The 16,632-nt window shown below is 45.4% G+C and overlaps 1 protein-coding gene across 1 annotated transcript in view; it reads right to left on the bottom strand.

Moving 5' to 3' along the window:
- l(3)80Fj (lethal (3) 80Fj) overlaps nucleotides 1–16,632 on the bottom strand; it is a 378,408-nt gene that overhangs the window by 30,458 nt on the left and 331,318 nt on the right. Inside the window, exons 49-50 of the mRNA XM_050172680.3 lie at nucleotides 11,675–11,868; nucleotides 764–975 (exon numbers count right to left, since the gene is read on the bottom strand). Of these exons, the coding sequence (XP_050028637.2) occupies nucleotides 764–975; nucleotides 11,675–11,868 (406 nt within the window). The remainder of the gene's footprint in view (nucleotides 1–763; nucleotides 976–11,674; nucleotides 11,869–16,632) is intronic.

Raw genomic sequence — 16,632 nt, 5'->3', positions numbered from 1 at the left:
CCTTCACAAAATCGCGCAAGCTGTCAATAGCTCACAAAGCTGAACACACATCACGCTGCATCCACAAAAAGTTCTGTGATTATTCAATCTATGAGTCAGGCTTTGGAACACTCTATCATGAAGCAGCCATAAAACAAGGTTACTTACTATTCAAGCAGGCCATGATTTCGAGTTATTGAAAGTTATTGAAAAAAGACCAGCGATTCCTTATACCAATGTGCTAGATCAACAATTACAATGGATTCCTTTCAAAATGAACAAATTTCAGAAAACTGCTCGTCATGCCAGAAGTAGAGCTTGAAAATAAAGTGCACTAAGTCTAAGAAACTAAACAGGGATTTTTGAACTGTCCAGGTTATCAGATTGCAGCTTCACAGGTTCGTGATGTTACGAAGGAGTTGGTGAGGTGCCGAAGACGCGGCTGACTTTCAACAAACACGATGATTTTGTGGGAAAAGCATGCAATTGGTCTGTAAACACAGCATGCAAATAATATGCAAAGACACTTTTTCACATAATTGCAGCAATATTTCCACCTTGTTAAACTTTGGTGGAGGTGCGGGATAGAGCAGTTTAAATGTGTAGACAAAATTGGGCGAACAACTGAGACTGCAGTGGCTCTAGAACTCGGCTTTAAGACAAGCAATTTGAGAAAGAACCAGATTACAAATGAATGAATGAGGCTGCATTTCAGAAACTTGTATTATACTGGGAGTCGCTTAAAGAAGCAATGGGAGAGAAACAGCACTGGGAGGCAACTAACTTAATAGATGTTCTCGGGCAAAGACGGCCAGCTCATCCGGTGGCAGCCACCGGCAGAGAGAGCCCAGGCACCCAGCAGCAGCCGTGCGGCAGCCATCCTCGGAGCTGCTCAGGTAGCTGCTCACGCTGGCCGTCACACTCCGCCGCATCAGGTCTGACATCTTGTGGCCCGCTGCTGCCACCACACGGTGCAGTGCGTACAGCATCGTCTCTCTGTGCCGACCAGATGTGTAAGACACATCACGTGTTGAAACAGGCGGCCACTGACGACTTGATGCCCTCAGAAAAAATATGTGAAAGGTTAAAGAAAAAGAAGAAGCAACTCCCAAATTAGGAGAAAAGGCGACAGATGACTGAAAGAACAGAGTTTATAGTACAGTTAAACATCGATATAACAAACTTCAATACAAGAAAATTCTCTCTAACACTGTCTAATTTTTTATGACTTCTTGTACATAGATCACCATGCATTTAGAACCTCAATATAACGTAGTTTATACAGCTGACATAAATCGACCCAGACGGAACTTACGAAATAGTAAAAACCTCGTTGTTACGTTCCCGTACGTTTTCCCAGTGCCAATGTTCGCAATCGAGAACACAAAAAATGACCCAATAGTGTTGCACAAATTTTTTACTGCTTCATATGTTCCCGGAAAACATGCTTTTTCAGCATCAACATTCAGTACGTCGCCAAACATATGATACATATTACGGCCGCTAGATTCCATGTAAACAAGAAAATGCGCGAGGCATGCACGATCGAGAAAAGTATATAGCTGCCCGCCGTGGCAGCTTCACCGCAATATTTGCCTGTCCCGTCTCCATGAAAACGATGGCTCGCGCAGTTCCACGCACAGGTCTTATCGCACATAGACTTTATACGGAACATGACGCGGCTTCCCTTCGGCGGCCGCTCTTGTCACGCAGCCCGCGATTTGAGATTTGCAAGCAGCCGCTTGTAATTCAATCATTTGACCATCTGTGGACGTGGAAGTTTCCATTTATCGTCTCGCCATTCCTTTGCGGCGGCAGTGAAATTTTCATATATTGAAATCGCACACACACACACACTTCGTTATACAGTCGAACCCACTTATAATGATACCGGTTTTAACAATGTATCGGTTATAACAATGAGAAGCTACTGCACCATCAACTTTTGTATGTTTTCCATGGTGAAATAACCCGCTTACTACAATGCCCCGATGCCGCATTATCGGTTATAATGGTGAAGTCTGGCTGCTGAGTCTCTGAGCTGAAATGCAATGAAATGCAAAATCCCTGAAAAGAAAAAAAAAAAAAGGAATAAGAGAAATTCAAGCCGCTGCATGATGGGCCGCTGCTCGAACAGTCGCTGCACACTCATTTTTCAGCAATCTCCACGTGGCTCTCTCCCGTCGTTGATGTCGGCAAGCTTCGCATAAAGCATGCAAGGCTGATGGACATACCATATTTACATGATTGTAAGTTGACTGGAATGTAAGTCGACCCTCCTTATCGCGTGACCAAAAAAAAAAAAAAGAAGAGGAGAGCATACCCAAGGGCGCATTCGGTAACAAAAATTTATTAGTAGCTGACATGGTCACTGGACTACTTGTCATCACTAGTGCTGCCATCGTCATCGTTGCTACGGTCCCACAGCATGTCGTTGTCTCGCGAAATTTCACATTTGGCAAACGACCACAACACGACATATTGTGGAACAGCAGCCCACGCCGAATGCACCCAACCACACGCAGCCGTCAGGGAGGTTCTTTTGACAGGTCCGGTTGGCATAATTTCGCGGGCTTCTGCCGCCAGCCACTCGTTGTACTCACGGCGGAGCAGGCCTTTAAAAGGCGAAGATCCGGGCTTGTATCTTGCCCATGTCGCACTTCACTGGCAGGGACCGATCACGCATTTCAGCAACGTACGCCGCAAGCTTGGCTTACAGCTCCGGAAAGCGTCCAGACTTCGGCACGTGGGAAACTCCTCACTTGCCGTCACAGGTGAAAATTTCGCTTCGCTGCAGTCGCCACTCTCACACACCACCCGTTCAGAAACATCGAACTTGCGGCCCACTACGCAGTGATTTGTTTTTTCGCCGTAAAGGATGGCAGCCCTCTTGAACGCTGCTGTGAATGAGTGCCGAATGATTAGTGGGCCTGGAGCACTCATGACGACTGAGGAAGCATAGAAGTAGAACGTAGCCAGCAGTCAAGTGGAACGTGTCAAACCAATGCCTTTCATCAAACTATAGAGAAAGCTAAGCGCAAAAGGCAAAGAGAAACCCGCGAGTGGTGTCTGCTCTTCCATGAACTACCGATACTCCCCGCAAGTGCCGCCGTTCTGAGGGTGCCACCACGAATGGAACAGCGGCACTTCCATCAACTATTGACACCTCCACATGAGTGTTGTGTGCATTGTAAAACATTAAAAAATGTTGAAAAACCGTTCTGAAAAGCGAACAAACACGCGGGATGGCGAAAAGCTACAGGTAGGGCCATAGAGCAAACATAAAATTGTAACTACGTTGTAGCTCCTGTTGGTCTTGCTTTTTTGGCAGTGCCATGTTTTGGTTTCGATTGTAAGTCGACCCCCCACTTCAGATCTTCAAATTAAAGAAAAGTGGTCGACTTACAATCGTGTACAGTGCAGTCCACTTATAACGATACCACATATAACGATATATCGGTTATAACGATGGGTCGACATGAGAGTGTCATTTTATGCATTAGGTCTATGGGGAAAAAAACCATTTATAACGATAGGTTATTCACCGCATATCGGATATAACGATCAAAATTTTGCAGTCTGGACGGCGTTTTCCGTGCCAAATAATCGTAACGTTTGCGTTGCTTAGTTCCCTGAAACGAACGATGTCGAGACGAGGCGATGTTTACCTCCGTAAGTTCGTATCTGCCGCCATTACCGCGCAGCGCGTCTCGCCCCGCCCGCGCACGAGTAGGCGCAGCCAACGTTGGCGCAGCGCGCCACAAGATGGCGCTAGCTGCTTCATGCGCGTAAAGCCCCTCAATCTTTCAAAAGTAGCGCCATTCTTAGATCTTTCCGCCACCCCGCTCACCCTGGCGCGTCCTCCTCCACGCCTCCTGTCGCCCCAGCCTCCTCCGCTCCCCCATTGGCCAATCTGTGTCACGTGGAAGCGGGCGTCGCGCTTTTGTATATTTTTTTCTTTCCAGCGTGGAGCAGGCGCCGCGCTTTTGTATATTTTTTCTTTCCAGCGCGCGCCGACCTCCATTGTTGGGCCTGCGCGACGAAAGTACGGCAGGCGGACTGACGGAGTGCGTTAGCGTAATAGAATGTGCAGGGCCGAGAACTTAATTGCGATGCCATGCTGCTGCACCTTCGGTTGCCGCAACAGACACAGCGAGGGCAAAAAGCTTTTTGCTTTGCCGTCCGGCGGGCGCAACGCAAGAAGTGTGGATTCACAGGATCGGGCGGGCTGACTTCGAGGGAGTGGCAAAGAGCGCACGGCTTAGTGAAGTAAGGGCCACGGCTACTCACAACCTCTTATTTTGAGCCTAGTTAACGCTTTCCGCTTCGAAAAAGTGGGTGTTCATGCTCTGCGTGGTTTTTAGCGCGTTGTTTGACTTTCTTTTTTCGAATGTGTTCTCTTTGTTTCATGTAGCATCGTCTTGCGGTGAAATGCACGCATCTGCAGCTGGCCTGTGACATAAAAGCGACTTTATTCAGGGTGTGTTTTGAGCTCCACCAGAAGTTAGCCCATTCTCAACGCTATTGCAAGGCTCACTATGACTTACGATGCAGTCTTTTAGCTTCGAATGTACGCCCACATGTATTGATTTGGTTTGTGGTGATTAATGTTTTTAACGTTCCGAAGCGACTAAAGCTAGGATGGAGGTCGTAGTGGATGGCTCCGGATAACTTTATCTAGCTCGCCTGGGGATGTTTAACGTGCACTTTGATCGTAGAGTCGTACGTGGGTCGGTAAATTCCTCGTTGGCGTTTCATAATACTCGTGCGCTAGCGCTGCTTTAGAAGTTGGCGCCTCGGTGCGATTGTATTTCTTCAATAAATTTTATTTACTAGTGTAACAACTTGTCATTATTTCGTGTTATTGACGGCGCCGTCAGGGCACCAAAGCGGCAACGGCAACACCAAAGCTAGAACCAGCGTTGGATGGGGCTCGCCGAAGCCTGTGCATGCCAAGGGGGTATAAGATCGCGGACAGCCAATTTTGTATGCGAACACTCCCTGCGACGTCTGCATTAGTGTAATGTTACGTGCTCTTCAGAGGCTTCCGTTAGCCATTACATGTGCCCTCCTGCAGCAGTACTTGTAAAAAAAAAACAAGATATCGTCACGATTACCAAAGCACCCCGCAATGAAAAAACGGCCCTGTTGCCAGGCATTGCTGACCGCACACAGCCGGAATCTCTCACGCGCCGACCGAACAAAAGTGTCCTGCAGGTACGTGAATGAACCTACGAAACCACGTACACATACTTTCACGCTGTCAACACCTGAAACATTGGTAATTACGCGCGTGTTTGAGTACACCGCGTGCTTGCGTCGTGTTTCAGCAACACGAACTCTCAACGTCGCGCGCTTTACGCCTTAAATACGCCTTGAATAATGGTCATTTTCTCTATTTCCTCCGCAATTCTAACACGAAATTCTAAAGGCCAGTTACCGACTGACGAAGAAAGATCTCGATTGAAAAAACTGCTCCGCAGGGCTCGAACGAACTTTTCTGCGGATTTCCTCCCGTAGCGTGTTAGCCGTCGTCTGCTACGGCAGGCCCACCACCGGCGGCGCCACCGTCGAGGCCTCGCCGAGCGGAGGAGGAGGGAAGCGAATGGCGCTACTTTGGGAGATTGAGGGGTTTTACATGCGCGTCGGCCACAGTCGCTCCGAAAGAGAGAGAAAGAAAAAAAGAAGCGACAAGCAAAGCGGCGCGGTGGCGCCCGTCCCGCGTCTCTCTCGCGATAGCAGGCTGACGCCACCGAAGCAGCGTGCAACCAACGGTTCAACCCAGTTCGAAGATGGCGCCGACAAAGCGCAAAGCTGTGTCGCTTGGCACGAAGATGGATATTTTGCAGGACTCTCGATGCGGCTTCAAGGTGAGCGCCCTCGTGAAAAAGTATGAGCTCGTCCAGTTAACGATATCAACCATCGTGAAAACCGGGAGCACCGCGATTGTGAGGCAGGAGCTATCAGCGGCCATTCCGATCAGCGGAAAAGGGGTTAGAGACCCCTTGTACGCCGATGTTGAAGAGGCGCTTTACCAGTGGTTCATCACCAATGGCTTAAAGAAGGCGGGCTTTGTGCGTAAGGACGAACTTCCCCAACCCGCTGAGACCGACCCGGTGGAAGTCGCTGACATAACCGAGCTCTGGGAGCTCGTTCCTACTGGTGACACAGGTGGTGTGTCGAAGGAGGAGTTTTTGACTGCAGACAGTGCTGCCTCGTTCTGCGATGAGGTCACCGACGAGGCGATCGCCGAAGATGTGCTGTCTCGACAGACGCAAAGTTGTGCGACGGTGGCGACGGCATCAGCGACAGTGACAACGAGATCGACAGTGGCTCCTTGACCTCGACCACGATGTCCACGCAAAGTGCACTGTCGTCGATCGACTCCTTAATTGATTTTATGCATGCTAAAGGATTGCCGCCAGTGTTCGCGCAGCAGCTGGAATCCATGCACACCGCGGTTGTGAAGCTGAAGCTGCCGCAAAAGCAAGTGCAGATTTCGGACTATTTCGGCGCGCCTAATCCTTGACACGGTCATTGGCGCTAGTAATAAAGTTCGTTTTTCACGGCCTACTGTATACATCATCTATTCTTTAGAGCAAGTAGCGAATTCGAGTTCAGAGCTGCAAAGGTAAAAAGCGCAAACGCGCTTAAAAAAATCTTTTATTTTTTTGGATAACTGCAGTCCAGATATAGCGATCATCGGTTATAACGATCATATTTTTCGTCTTTATCGATATCGTTATAAGTGGACTGCACTGTAAATACGGTAGGCTTTTCTCGTGCCGATCTCTCCTCAGTGTTTCTTCTGGATTTCTCAAGCTGACAGGCTGCTGCGGCAACCTTGCAATATTTAAAAGGCCCCTTTTGGGGCCCCCAAAGCGATGACTCGGCGGTGCTTGCATATCACTTGCCACCCGTGACACCTCTTCGCAGTTGTTATAGCAGTGCCATTCTTTAACGCCGACAGCCGCGGCTTGTTACACGCGATCGGAGTGCCCAGGAAGCAGTTAAACGAGTGAACACAATCAGAAGCTGGATGCAGGAAGGTGGTGGGGAGGGGCACTGACCTCCCCGCCATTATAGTTTTCTCACATCAGCTCTGCCATCCCCCTATTTTGATTTTTTCATGCAACCTCTTTATAACCATTATCGGTTATAACAATGGAATTTTTGTGGCACTTGAATATTGCTATAAGTGGTTTCAACTGTATTGAAGTTCTAAATACATGGTGTTCTATGGGCAAATGGTTATAAAGAGTTAAATAATTTGTTATATCGAGAATTTCGTTTTATTGAGGTTCTCGATATTCTCGATATAATGAAGTATTTAACTTTTCATAACCTCTTGTCCATAAAACACCATGTATTTAGAACTTCAACACTCAAAACCTCTAGAGTGAAACTAGCTTAGCAGGACTTTTCGAGGAACTATCAGTCATTGTTTGGGATATCATTGGCCTTGGTGAGGTTAGAAGAACTGGTCAGGCTTATGCAGTGCTGACTAATGCCCATGTCCTCTGCTATAAAGCCCTCCCAGATAAGAACCAATGCGGGATAGGATTCCTAATCTATAAGGACATAGTGGGCAACAAAAACATTGAAAAATTCGACAGAATTAATGAGATGGTAGCAGTAGTCGTACTAAAGCTAACCAGGAGGTATAGAATAAAAATAGTACTTTCAAAGACATCGTAAAAGCAGCGAAAGAATTCTACACTGACCTGTACACTACCCAGAGCAGCTACGATACCTATATTCGAAGTAGTAATGAACAGGTTACAGAGGCGCCTTCCATAATTAGCGATGAAGTTAGAAGGGCCTTGGAAGACATGAAACGGGGAAAAACAAAAGTTGAAGATGGAATAACAGTTGATTTCATCAAAGATGGAGGAGATATCAAGCCTGAAAAGTTTGCGGTGCTTTATACAAAGTGTCTCATGACTTCAAGGGTTCCAGAAAACTGGAAGAATGCCAACATTGTACTAATCCACAAAAAGGGAGATGTTAAAGAAGTTAAAAATTAGAGGCCCATTAGCTTACTTCCAGTATTGTATAAAATATTCACCAAGATAATTTTCCATAGTATAAGGGCAACAATGAACTTCAGTCAACCAAGAGAACAGGCTGGCTTCAGGAAGGGATACTCTACAATGGATCACATCCATGTCATCAATTAGCTAATAGAGAAATCTGCGGAGTACAACCGGCCTCTCTATATGGCTTTCATGGATTACAAAAAGGCGTTTGATTCAGTAGTGATACCAGCTGTCATTCAGGCATAACGTAAACAGAGCACAGGAGACTTCGGTAAATATCTTGGAAGATATGTACAGAGATTCCACAGCTACCTCCACAAGAAAAGTAGAAAGATACCTATAAAGAAGGGGGTCAGGCAAGGAGACAATCTCTCCAATCCTATTCACTGCATTCTTGAAAGAACTATTCGAGCTATTAAACTGGGAAGGCTTAGGAGTGAGGATCAACGGCAAGTATATCAACAACCTTCGGTTTGCAGATGACATTGTCCTGTTCAGGGACACTAGGGACGAGTTACAACAAATGACTGAGGACCTTAACTGAGAAAGAGAAGGGTTAAAGATCAATATGCAGAAGACAAATATAATGTTTAATAGCTGGGAAGGAAACAAGAGTTCAGCATCACAAGTCAGCATCTAGAATCTGTGAAGGAATACATTTACCTAGGTCAATTACTCACAGGGGACTCTGATCATGAGAAGGAAATTTACAGAAGAATAAGAATGGGTTGGAGTGCATACGGCAGACATTGTCAGATCCTGACTGGAAGCTTATCACTACTATCATTGAAAAGAAAGGTGTACAATCAATGCATTCTACCGGTGCTAACATATAGGGCCAAAACGTGGAGATTGGCAAAAAAGCAAGAGAAAAAGTTAAGGACCGCACAAAGAGCGGTGGAATGAAGAATATTAGGTGTAATGTTAAGAGACAGAAAGAGAGCGGTATGGATCAGAGAGCAAACGGGGATAGCCGATATTCTAATTGACATTAACAGAAAAAAACAAAAACAAATGGAGCTGAGCAGGCCGGTGGACCATTAGTGTTACAGAATGGGTGCTAAGAGATGGGAAATGCAGTTGAGGATGGCAGAAGACTAAGTGGGGTGATGCAATTTGAAAATTCGCAGGCGCTAGTTGGTATCGGTTGGTGCAGGACAGGGGCAATTGGAGACCGCAGGGAGAGGCCTTTGTGCTGCAGTGTACATAAAACAGGCTGATGATGATGATAACGAAGTGTGCTTGTATGCAATTTCAACTTGATGAAATTTCACTGCCGCCCAAAGGAATGCCAAGGCAATAAATGGAAACTTCCGCGGACGCAGATGGTCAAATGATTGAATTACAAGCGGCTGCTTGGAAACACAGCTCTCAAAGTGACCATCGAAGTGGAGCCGCACCATGTTCTGTACAAAGTCCAAGTGCGATAAGATCCTATCATGCCCCACGCACTATGTGCTTTAGGTGCGAGTGAAAGTGTGTGAGGGTGAGAGTGCCACCTTCCCACCTGACCAAACGGAAAGAGGGGAGGGGAGTGAGCTCACAGTGATGCGAAGCGAGCACGAGGGGGAGGAGTGCCGGCTCAGTTAGTGCGTCTCCACCATGGCTGCATAGGGCTGTAAGTGCGGCTGAGTGCACACGCAGCCGTGCATTCTGCTTTAGAGGCAATCTGCCGCGTGTGCGAAGAGTGGGCGTGCCGAGGTGGGATGGCACCATGTAAGCTGTCTTACTGCACGTTTAGTATTGGAGCACACCAACTTTGTTCTTGGGCGAGTTGGTGTTTGCTGAACAATATAATATTGTAGTGTGAAAAAAACGGAAAAGAAATATTCTAAGTAACAGACCTTCTTTCTTGCTCTACTGCCTGTCACTTAGAAGTTTTCTTTTTTTGCGCTACAACATCATTTCGTTTAACATTGGAGATTGTGTAATGTCGAGTTTCGGTGACCCATTGGAATGAGAAGCAGACGAAGCATTTGCTCCTCATTCGCTCCTTCTCAGCATTTCTCTACATAGTAGGTTGCCACGACAAGATGAAGTTGCGATAAGGTGCCGTTGCTGTCGTTGACTGCAAGAGCAATAACACGGCGCTTCAGGCTTTCCACCATTGCGCCTTGCACCTATGAAGCCATTTCATGGACAATGGCAGTTGTGTCTCTTCTGTCGAATCCATAGCGCTTCGCATATTCGCACTTCTGGAACATCTTGCGCAGAAGTCGCCCAACTTGATTACTCATGCTCGGTGGCAAATTGTGCTCTATGAGAAATCCTGTGAAAAGGCACTCCACGCGCACAACACTGTCTTCACTGCTGTCGTCAAAGAACTTGCTCACGGCCTCTTCTAAGCAGCATGAAGGAAGGTTTGGTGTTTAGTCATTGCCAAATACAGTTTAATGTCTCCTTTACTGCCGTGGGCCATGCTAATGTCACATGCGCAAGTGGTGCAAAATCCGAACTGCTCGCCTTTCCTGGACGGCATGAAACACTGGAATTCTGAAGTATCAGACTTCAAGAAACACTGTAAATACTTCTTTTTGGGCTTCGATGATGCCATAACGTCAAGAGAGCTGTGAAAAGAAAAATGTTATCGCACACACTCCTCAAAGCATTGTTCCAGTCACAAGTGAACTAAGTTACGCCTAGTTATGCCTGTACACTCCTTGCAGTCTTCAATTCCAATCTGACTTTGGCTAGCTACCTAGCTTGTGATGGCAATGATGATGTGGCTGTGCTGCATGATGCGGTTTTGTTTTTTCTCCCCCTTTTTTTTTTAAGATATGGGGGTTGGGGCAGTTTATGGGGATATTTATAGCCGTGCCCGTACAATTGGGAGGATCGGTCAGAAATAGGGAGACTCTCGGGCAAATCTGAAGAGTTGAAGATGCGGTACAGACCACTTGTAATGTAACTGCTTATAGTGTGGGTCCGGTCATAATGGGCGTTTTCCAGACTATCGCAATTCCTCCTATAGAACTTGATGTACAAGCAGACTACTTAATGTGCAGGCACGCAACGCAGAATGCCCAATATAGAGTGGTTGCTCGAAGGATGAGCCCACTGCAACTGTGCAGCGAGTGCTGCTTCATTTCTGTTTATCAGCAGAGCAGATACACGTGGAGACCATTGGCAAGAATGAAAACAAATAGACAGCGGGGCAGGGAAGGAGCATATGTCAGGGTGCACGGTAGTGCGAAGAATGTGACCAAAGACGACGAAGACGATGAATAGCTCACGCCAGACGTGCTGTGCAGAGGTGCTCAAATGCCTGAACAAAGTGAAAATGTAGTACACTAAAAACAGTTTGAGTGATAAAGCGTTCATTGTATAAGCCTTGCTGAAGATGAAATAATTTGAAGCGTGGTAACAAAACACTGCCAGATGAATATCACAGCATTCTTCTGCAGATAAGGCAGTTGTGAGGAGAACTTATTTTTCAGGCTTTGATGCGATACATTTTTTTGTGTGTTTGAAATGTGCAATAAATAGCTTGAAAGGTATTTGCTTGTTTGGCATACTTAAGAGCCCGAACATGTAATGTTTTGGTTATAATGTGATGCTGCTTATAGCACAGACTTTCGCCACTCCTGCGTGCTATGTTAAAGATAAGCGGTCTACACTGCACAATGGCAGACATCGGTCACCACCTTGGCACTCACCTGACAGTGGGATCGTCCTGATTCTTGACAGAGTTGTGCAACTCCTGGAAGACTGGATCGCACCGCGTGTGGATGACAATGAGGTGGCTCAGCGCTACTGAGGCCTTTAGCCTCACCTGCCGGTTGCCATCGTTGAGTGCTTTCAAGAAAGTGGTCTGCAGCTGTGGCAGGAATGGTTTCAGCTGCACCCCGACCTGCAGTGGCAATCACATCATCCCATGAAGCATAGCTTGCCGAGCCGACATCCTGACAGTGAAACTTGCCACCAGGGTGTGAAACATCACCCCACACAAGCATGTGCGCTGCAAAAAGGGTCCAACGCATGTTCTCTCACAACGCTTTTTAATGTTTAACCCCTAAGCGGCCCTCATTCTGCCAATTTGTGCCAGTATACCACGGACGAATCCCATTTGTGTAGGTGACTTTTTTCATTTTTCGCCATGAAAAAAGTCCCGCGGATCTGCTCAACTAGTCGCTTACTGTCGAGTGTGGACATTCATTGTGCAATATATTGTAATATTTATTTTGTTGTCTAGCAATGACAGAACATTATTCACGACTTATGTAATGTGGAAGAACTAAGTTCCTCAAAACACCTTTTATTACTGATGATTTCACTGAGTGCAAGGAAAAAGCCATACATTTAAGGGGGGATGCGGGTTCTGGAAACCGAAAATTGCGAAAAAAAAAATACAATTTTTCAAAACTACTCGTTTCAGCATCTGTAATGCCTAATCTACACCGTATGAAAACAATTTGCCACAAAACGCACCCTAAGTGTCCGAAAAAAATTAGTTTGTCAGCGCGGATGGCGAGAAACGACCCCAAAATCGCGCAGAAACTCCAGCGTTCATAGAAATGTTTCTCGTATTTCCCGCCGCTGAGTGCCGCCATCTCGGTATCATACGAAAGCTCAAAGTTCTGCCTTTCAGTTCCCCGCATCATCGCCCACAATGGCCACATAGAAAAAGTGCAAACGTAAAACAATAAAGGGCTGGTCTGAAGAAGCTTGCAACGCACGCAACCCTCCTATTGGCTCAGTGTGCCAACGCGCTGAGAGGCGCCTTCTGATTGGCTGTTGCTATGGCAACTAGGCCTGGCAGCGGGTCGCTTCAAAAACCACTGATACGCCCTTTCTTTGTTCATCGTATTACAAACGTAAGCAGCAAATCGACCCCCTCTAAAAAAAAAAAAAATTGAAAGTTTGATACCGAACATGCATCCACAAAAAGCGAAGCGCAAGCCGTCTCTGCTGGGCAAGAAAGTGGAGACGGTTATCCCAAGGTTCAGACGAGGGAGATAAGTCACTGCGTCGCGCAATCTCATACCGCGTTGGCAATAACACAGCAGCAAAGCTAACCATTGCCCTCTATACCCGCGTGTAGGTTTACTTTGCAGACCGCAGACAATGTGCCGATGCCTATCCCCGTGCCTCTCGCGTGTACGAGGGTTCGTGCTGGTGCATTCCAGATTCTGTCAGGAGCCTATACGTGCGCCTAATGTCTATATCAGGGGAAGAATTTTTCGTTTTTAATTATATTGTAATTATTATTTTCCGGTTTTGAAGCTTGAAATTTATATTTTCCCAGTCTCAAATTTTGGGATCAGCACAGCTGCGTCCTTTCTACTCATTCAATTATCGTCATTCTTTTTTTTCCTAATTGCAGGCGAGTCAGAGAGCGCACAAAAACTATGATATAGTGTCTAAGGAAACTGAAATATTTTGACGTCCTGTAGAAATTACCAACAAGAATTTGCATTTGTAAAGCAGCATGCAACTTTAGAATTTCTTAACTTTGGCTAAAGTACTGATACAAACATCCAAGTGCTAACTTTCAGCATTTGAACATCGAGGAACATACCTGCTTACTTTTAGCTATCCTGTTGCAGTGCATTTTTTGCAAGTCATACGCCAAATTTTAAACACAAGAATTGTAACTACTTTCTTTTACTGACTTTAGAAAAACTTCATTGCATATTTGTAAGCACCATACAAGATTGGACGTGTCCTGAAAGTTTCATGTTTCCAAGAGCATTGCATGAATAAAAAACCAACCAATCATGAGGCTGGTGTTCTGTTTAAGCAGCAGTTCCGTTTAAGTGGCGACGCATGAAAGTGAAAACTTGAAAGTGACTTTCTGGATGTGTTTTTCCATCAAGTGCCTTTGCGTTAGGAAAGGTTTGATAAAGCTTTCATGAATAGATTTCAGTAAATTTAGTGTTCTTGTGCTCAGCAACACCTGGGCAACACGCTAGAGGCTAAAGGCTTTCCATATGTTAAATAAACAAAACAGGTAGTGGCAGTAAAAAATTAAATGCAATTTCCTTAACTTTCTTTTTTTTGTGAAGTGCTTTTGCTTTACGGAAGTTTTGATAACGTTTGCATCAACTGATTTCAGTGAACTAGGTATCTTCTTTAGTAATATCACAGCTACGTCCTAAGGTTTTCCGTTCTTTTTTTAATGTGATAGGTTACTAATTAGATCAAATGTAGGCTAATTACTGCCACCTTGTTTTTTTCTTCCCAACTTTAGTACTTATTTGTGATAATCACATTTACTTTATTGGTATTTGCTTAGCTTTGGGATGTGCACTGGGCCTTTAGAAGTCTCTGAATATTCTTAAACACACTGTTTTAATGAGGAATTACTACAAAGGCCCATAAGAAATGACCTAATTAGGACTATTGTATTCTGTCATATGTTTTCTTCCAAGTGAGATATTTGCAATCTAAATACATATTTGAAATCAGCATTCTACAATACATCTGCACACGAAAATTAAGCAACATATGCTGAAAAAGTTTTCATGACCCTCATTCCCCCTTAACTAGGGTTATGCAAATCACTGAGTACATAGAGTTCCGCTAATTTGATTGTCATTAATTTGATCCTGGCCGAAGGTCCCAACTGGTACCCGTGCATTTCTATGGGCACAAGCTGTCGTTGAAATGTTTCGATCCTAAAATTGGCTTTCACTGGATAATTTGAACTTGACCAGTCAGCAAACATGCGCCTGACCCCTATGGCAACTCCAATAACGATCCCTTTAGTGGCAGAGAATGTCTCAGTGAAGCTTAGGGGACAGTGAATGCATTGGACACACGTTGTCGCCCATCAAAAATGCCTATTTTTGGCCTGCTCTAGCAGGATTTTCAATCAATAACTGTGCTCACAATATCTGATCACGGTATTTACCCAATTCTAATGCGAAAATTTCTAAGATAATGGTGTCGAAAATAGATTGCTTGGTGCAATCATACACGAAACCAAAGCTGCCTTCACGGCGTTCATAGGCCTTGAGCACATAACCACATGTACTGCGGCAAAGCTGACTTTAAAAAAAAGACATGCAGCGATGCTGACATTCGGAAACTGCTGCAACAAATTTTTCTTGCTGAAAAAATGAGAGCGCATTAGATTTCTACCTTGTTTAGGAGTTTTGTGTCTACGTTAGTTTTCTACTTGAGACACACAGAAGTGAGTGAGCGCAGGTTCAATTTGGGGGCATGTTAGGATGGGACAGATACTGCAATATCAATCAGCTGTGTGCTCAAACGTCATCTCTGCGTCAGGGTTGAATTAATGGAAGTCGACTGTAGCACATTTCGACTATCCAATTGAATTGAGAAGAAAAAGCCAAATATTAGAAAATACTAAGTTTAACGCTTACAAATTTTATGCAAGAAAACATGGTGCTGCACATGCTTGGGAGTCCGCAAGCAATGAATAACAAGACTGCAGCAAGCTATCAGTAGCTTGGGTATTTAGGAATGAGGACGCACACAGTGGCGCCACTGACAAACTTGGATTTGGAGCAATTTTTGGAGGAACAAATGTTCATCTTGGAGCAGTTTGGAGCACCCAAATACAGATTTCAGAGCACAGTGGGGCAAAAAAGTGCCAACAGTTGGACACATCGTAGGCACTTTCTAGTACTTAAACCCTCCCCCTCCCCCAACGGCCTGCTGCAATTCGTTTATTTCAAATCGGGTGAGGCTGCTCAGAAGTTGCTGTTTACATGTTATGAATTTTGGATTGGCAGCTTAGCCATGTTTTCATCAAGACTAGAGTTAGCATCAGCCAGAAACACCTGGCCAAGCTGAATGCCATCAATGCTCTTCTGAGCCGGGCCAGCCTCGATGAGCCCCTCGTGACGCTCAAGCATTGCTTTAGGGGACACCAGGCACTTTTCGGCGGTCTTCTCGTTAAGCTGGAGCCTCTGCTCAGCAACTGGCTGGTTAACAACTAACGGCAGCCAATCATTCGGACAATGTTAGTTTAAGCATGCTCGATTATTTGGACTGTTTACACGACACTCTCACAGGACCATAGACCTAATACATAAGAACAACAGAAAATTTTGAATGTAGCTTTATTCAATTTTATTCTACAATGTTGTTTTTGACAATTCATATTTTTTCATGACATAAGTCTAGTTACTAAATGTGTGCCTGAAAAGTGGGTTCATTCTGCTTTCATGTATGCATAAAACCTTGGGTGCAATAGATTTCTCAGAAAAAGAGATCTAGTGCAACCTACATGGTAGGGAAAGCGTTCAACATTGTTACAGTCGAACCTGGCTATATCGAACTCGCAAAAGAACGCCTATCAGTTCTATATAGAACATAATTCGATATAAGCCTGCTAAACAATTGGATGTCACAAAAGCACATCCCATTTATAAAATCACTTTATTGATGAAGCTAGCTTAGTTTCGCATGAAATAGTCCTGTATTTTCTTCTGCTTGGACACTGTGGGAGAAGGCCCACAAGGCGCACACACAATGAACCAGAAAAGCAGTGAGAAAACTCGCACTTTCGCCATCTTGCACGACGAGGGCACAAGAGCCTCTGATTGGCTATCTGAGCAAGTGCTGCGGGAGGGCCAGGATGATTTTTAGCAGGGGAGTGTCGACGGCTTGTCCGAGGCAGCGCGGTCACGGTAGGGAGAGCGGT

Source organism: Dermacentor andersoni, chromosome 3, assembly GCF_023375885.2.
Source record: "Dermacentor andersoni chromosome 3, qqDerAnde1_hic_scaffold, whole genome shotgun sequence".
Lineage (NCBI taxonomy): Eukaryota > Metazoa > Arthropoda > Arachnida > Ixodida > Ixodidae > Dermacentor > Dermacentor andersoni.
This window is presented reverse-complemented; position numbering and strand designations above follow the sequence as displayed.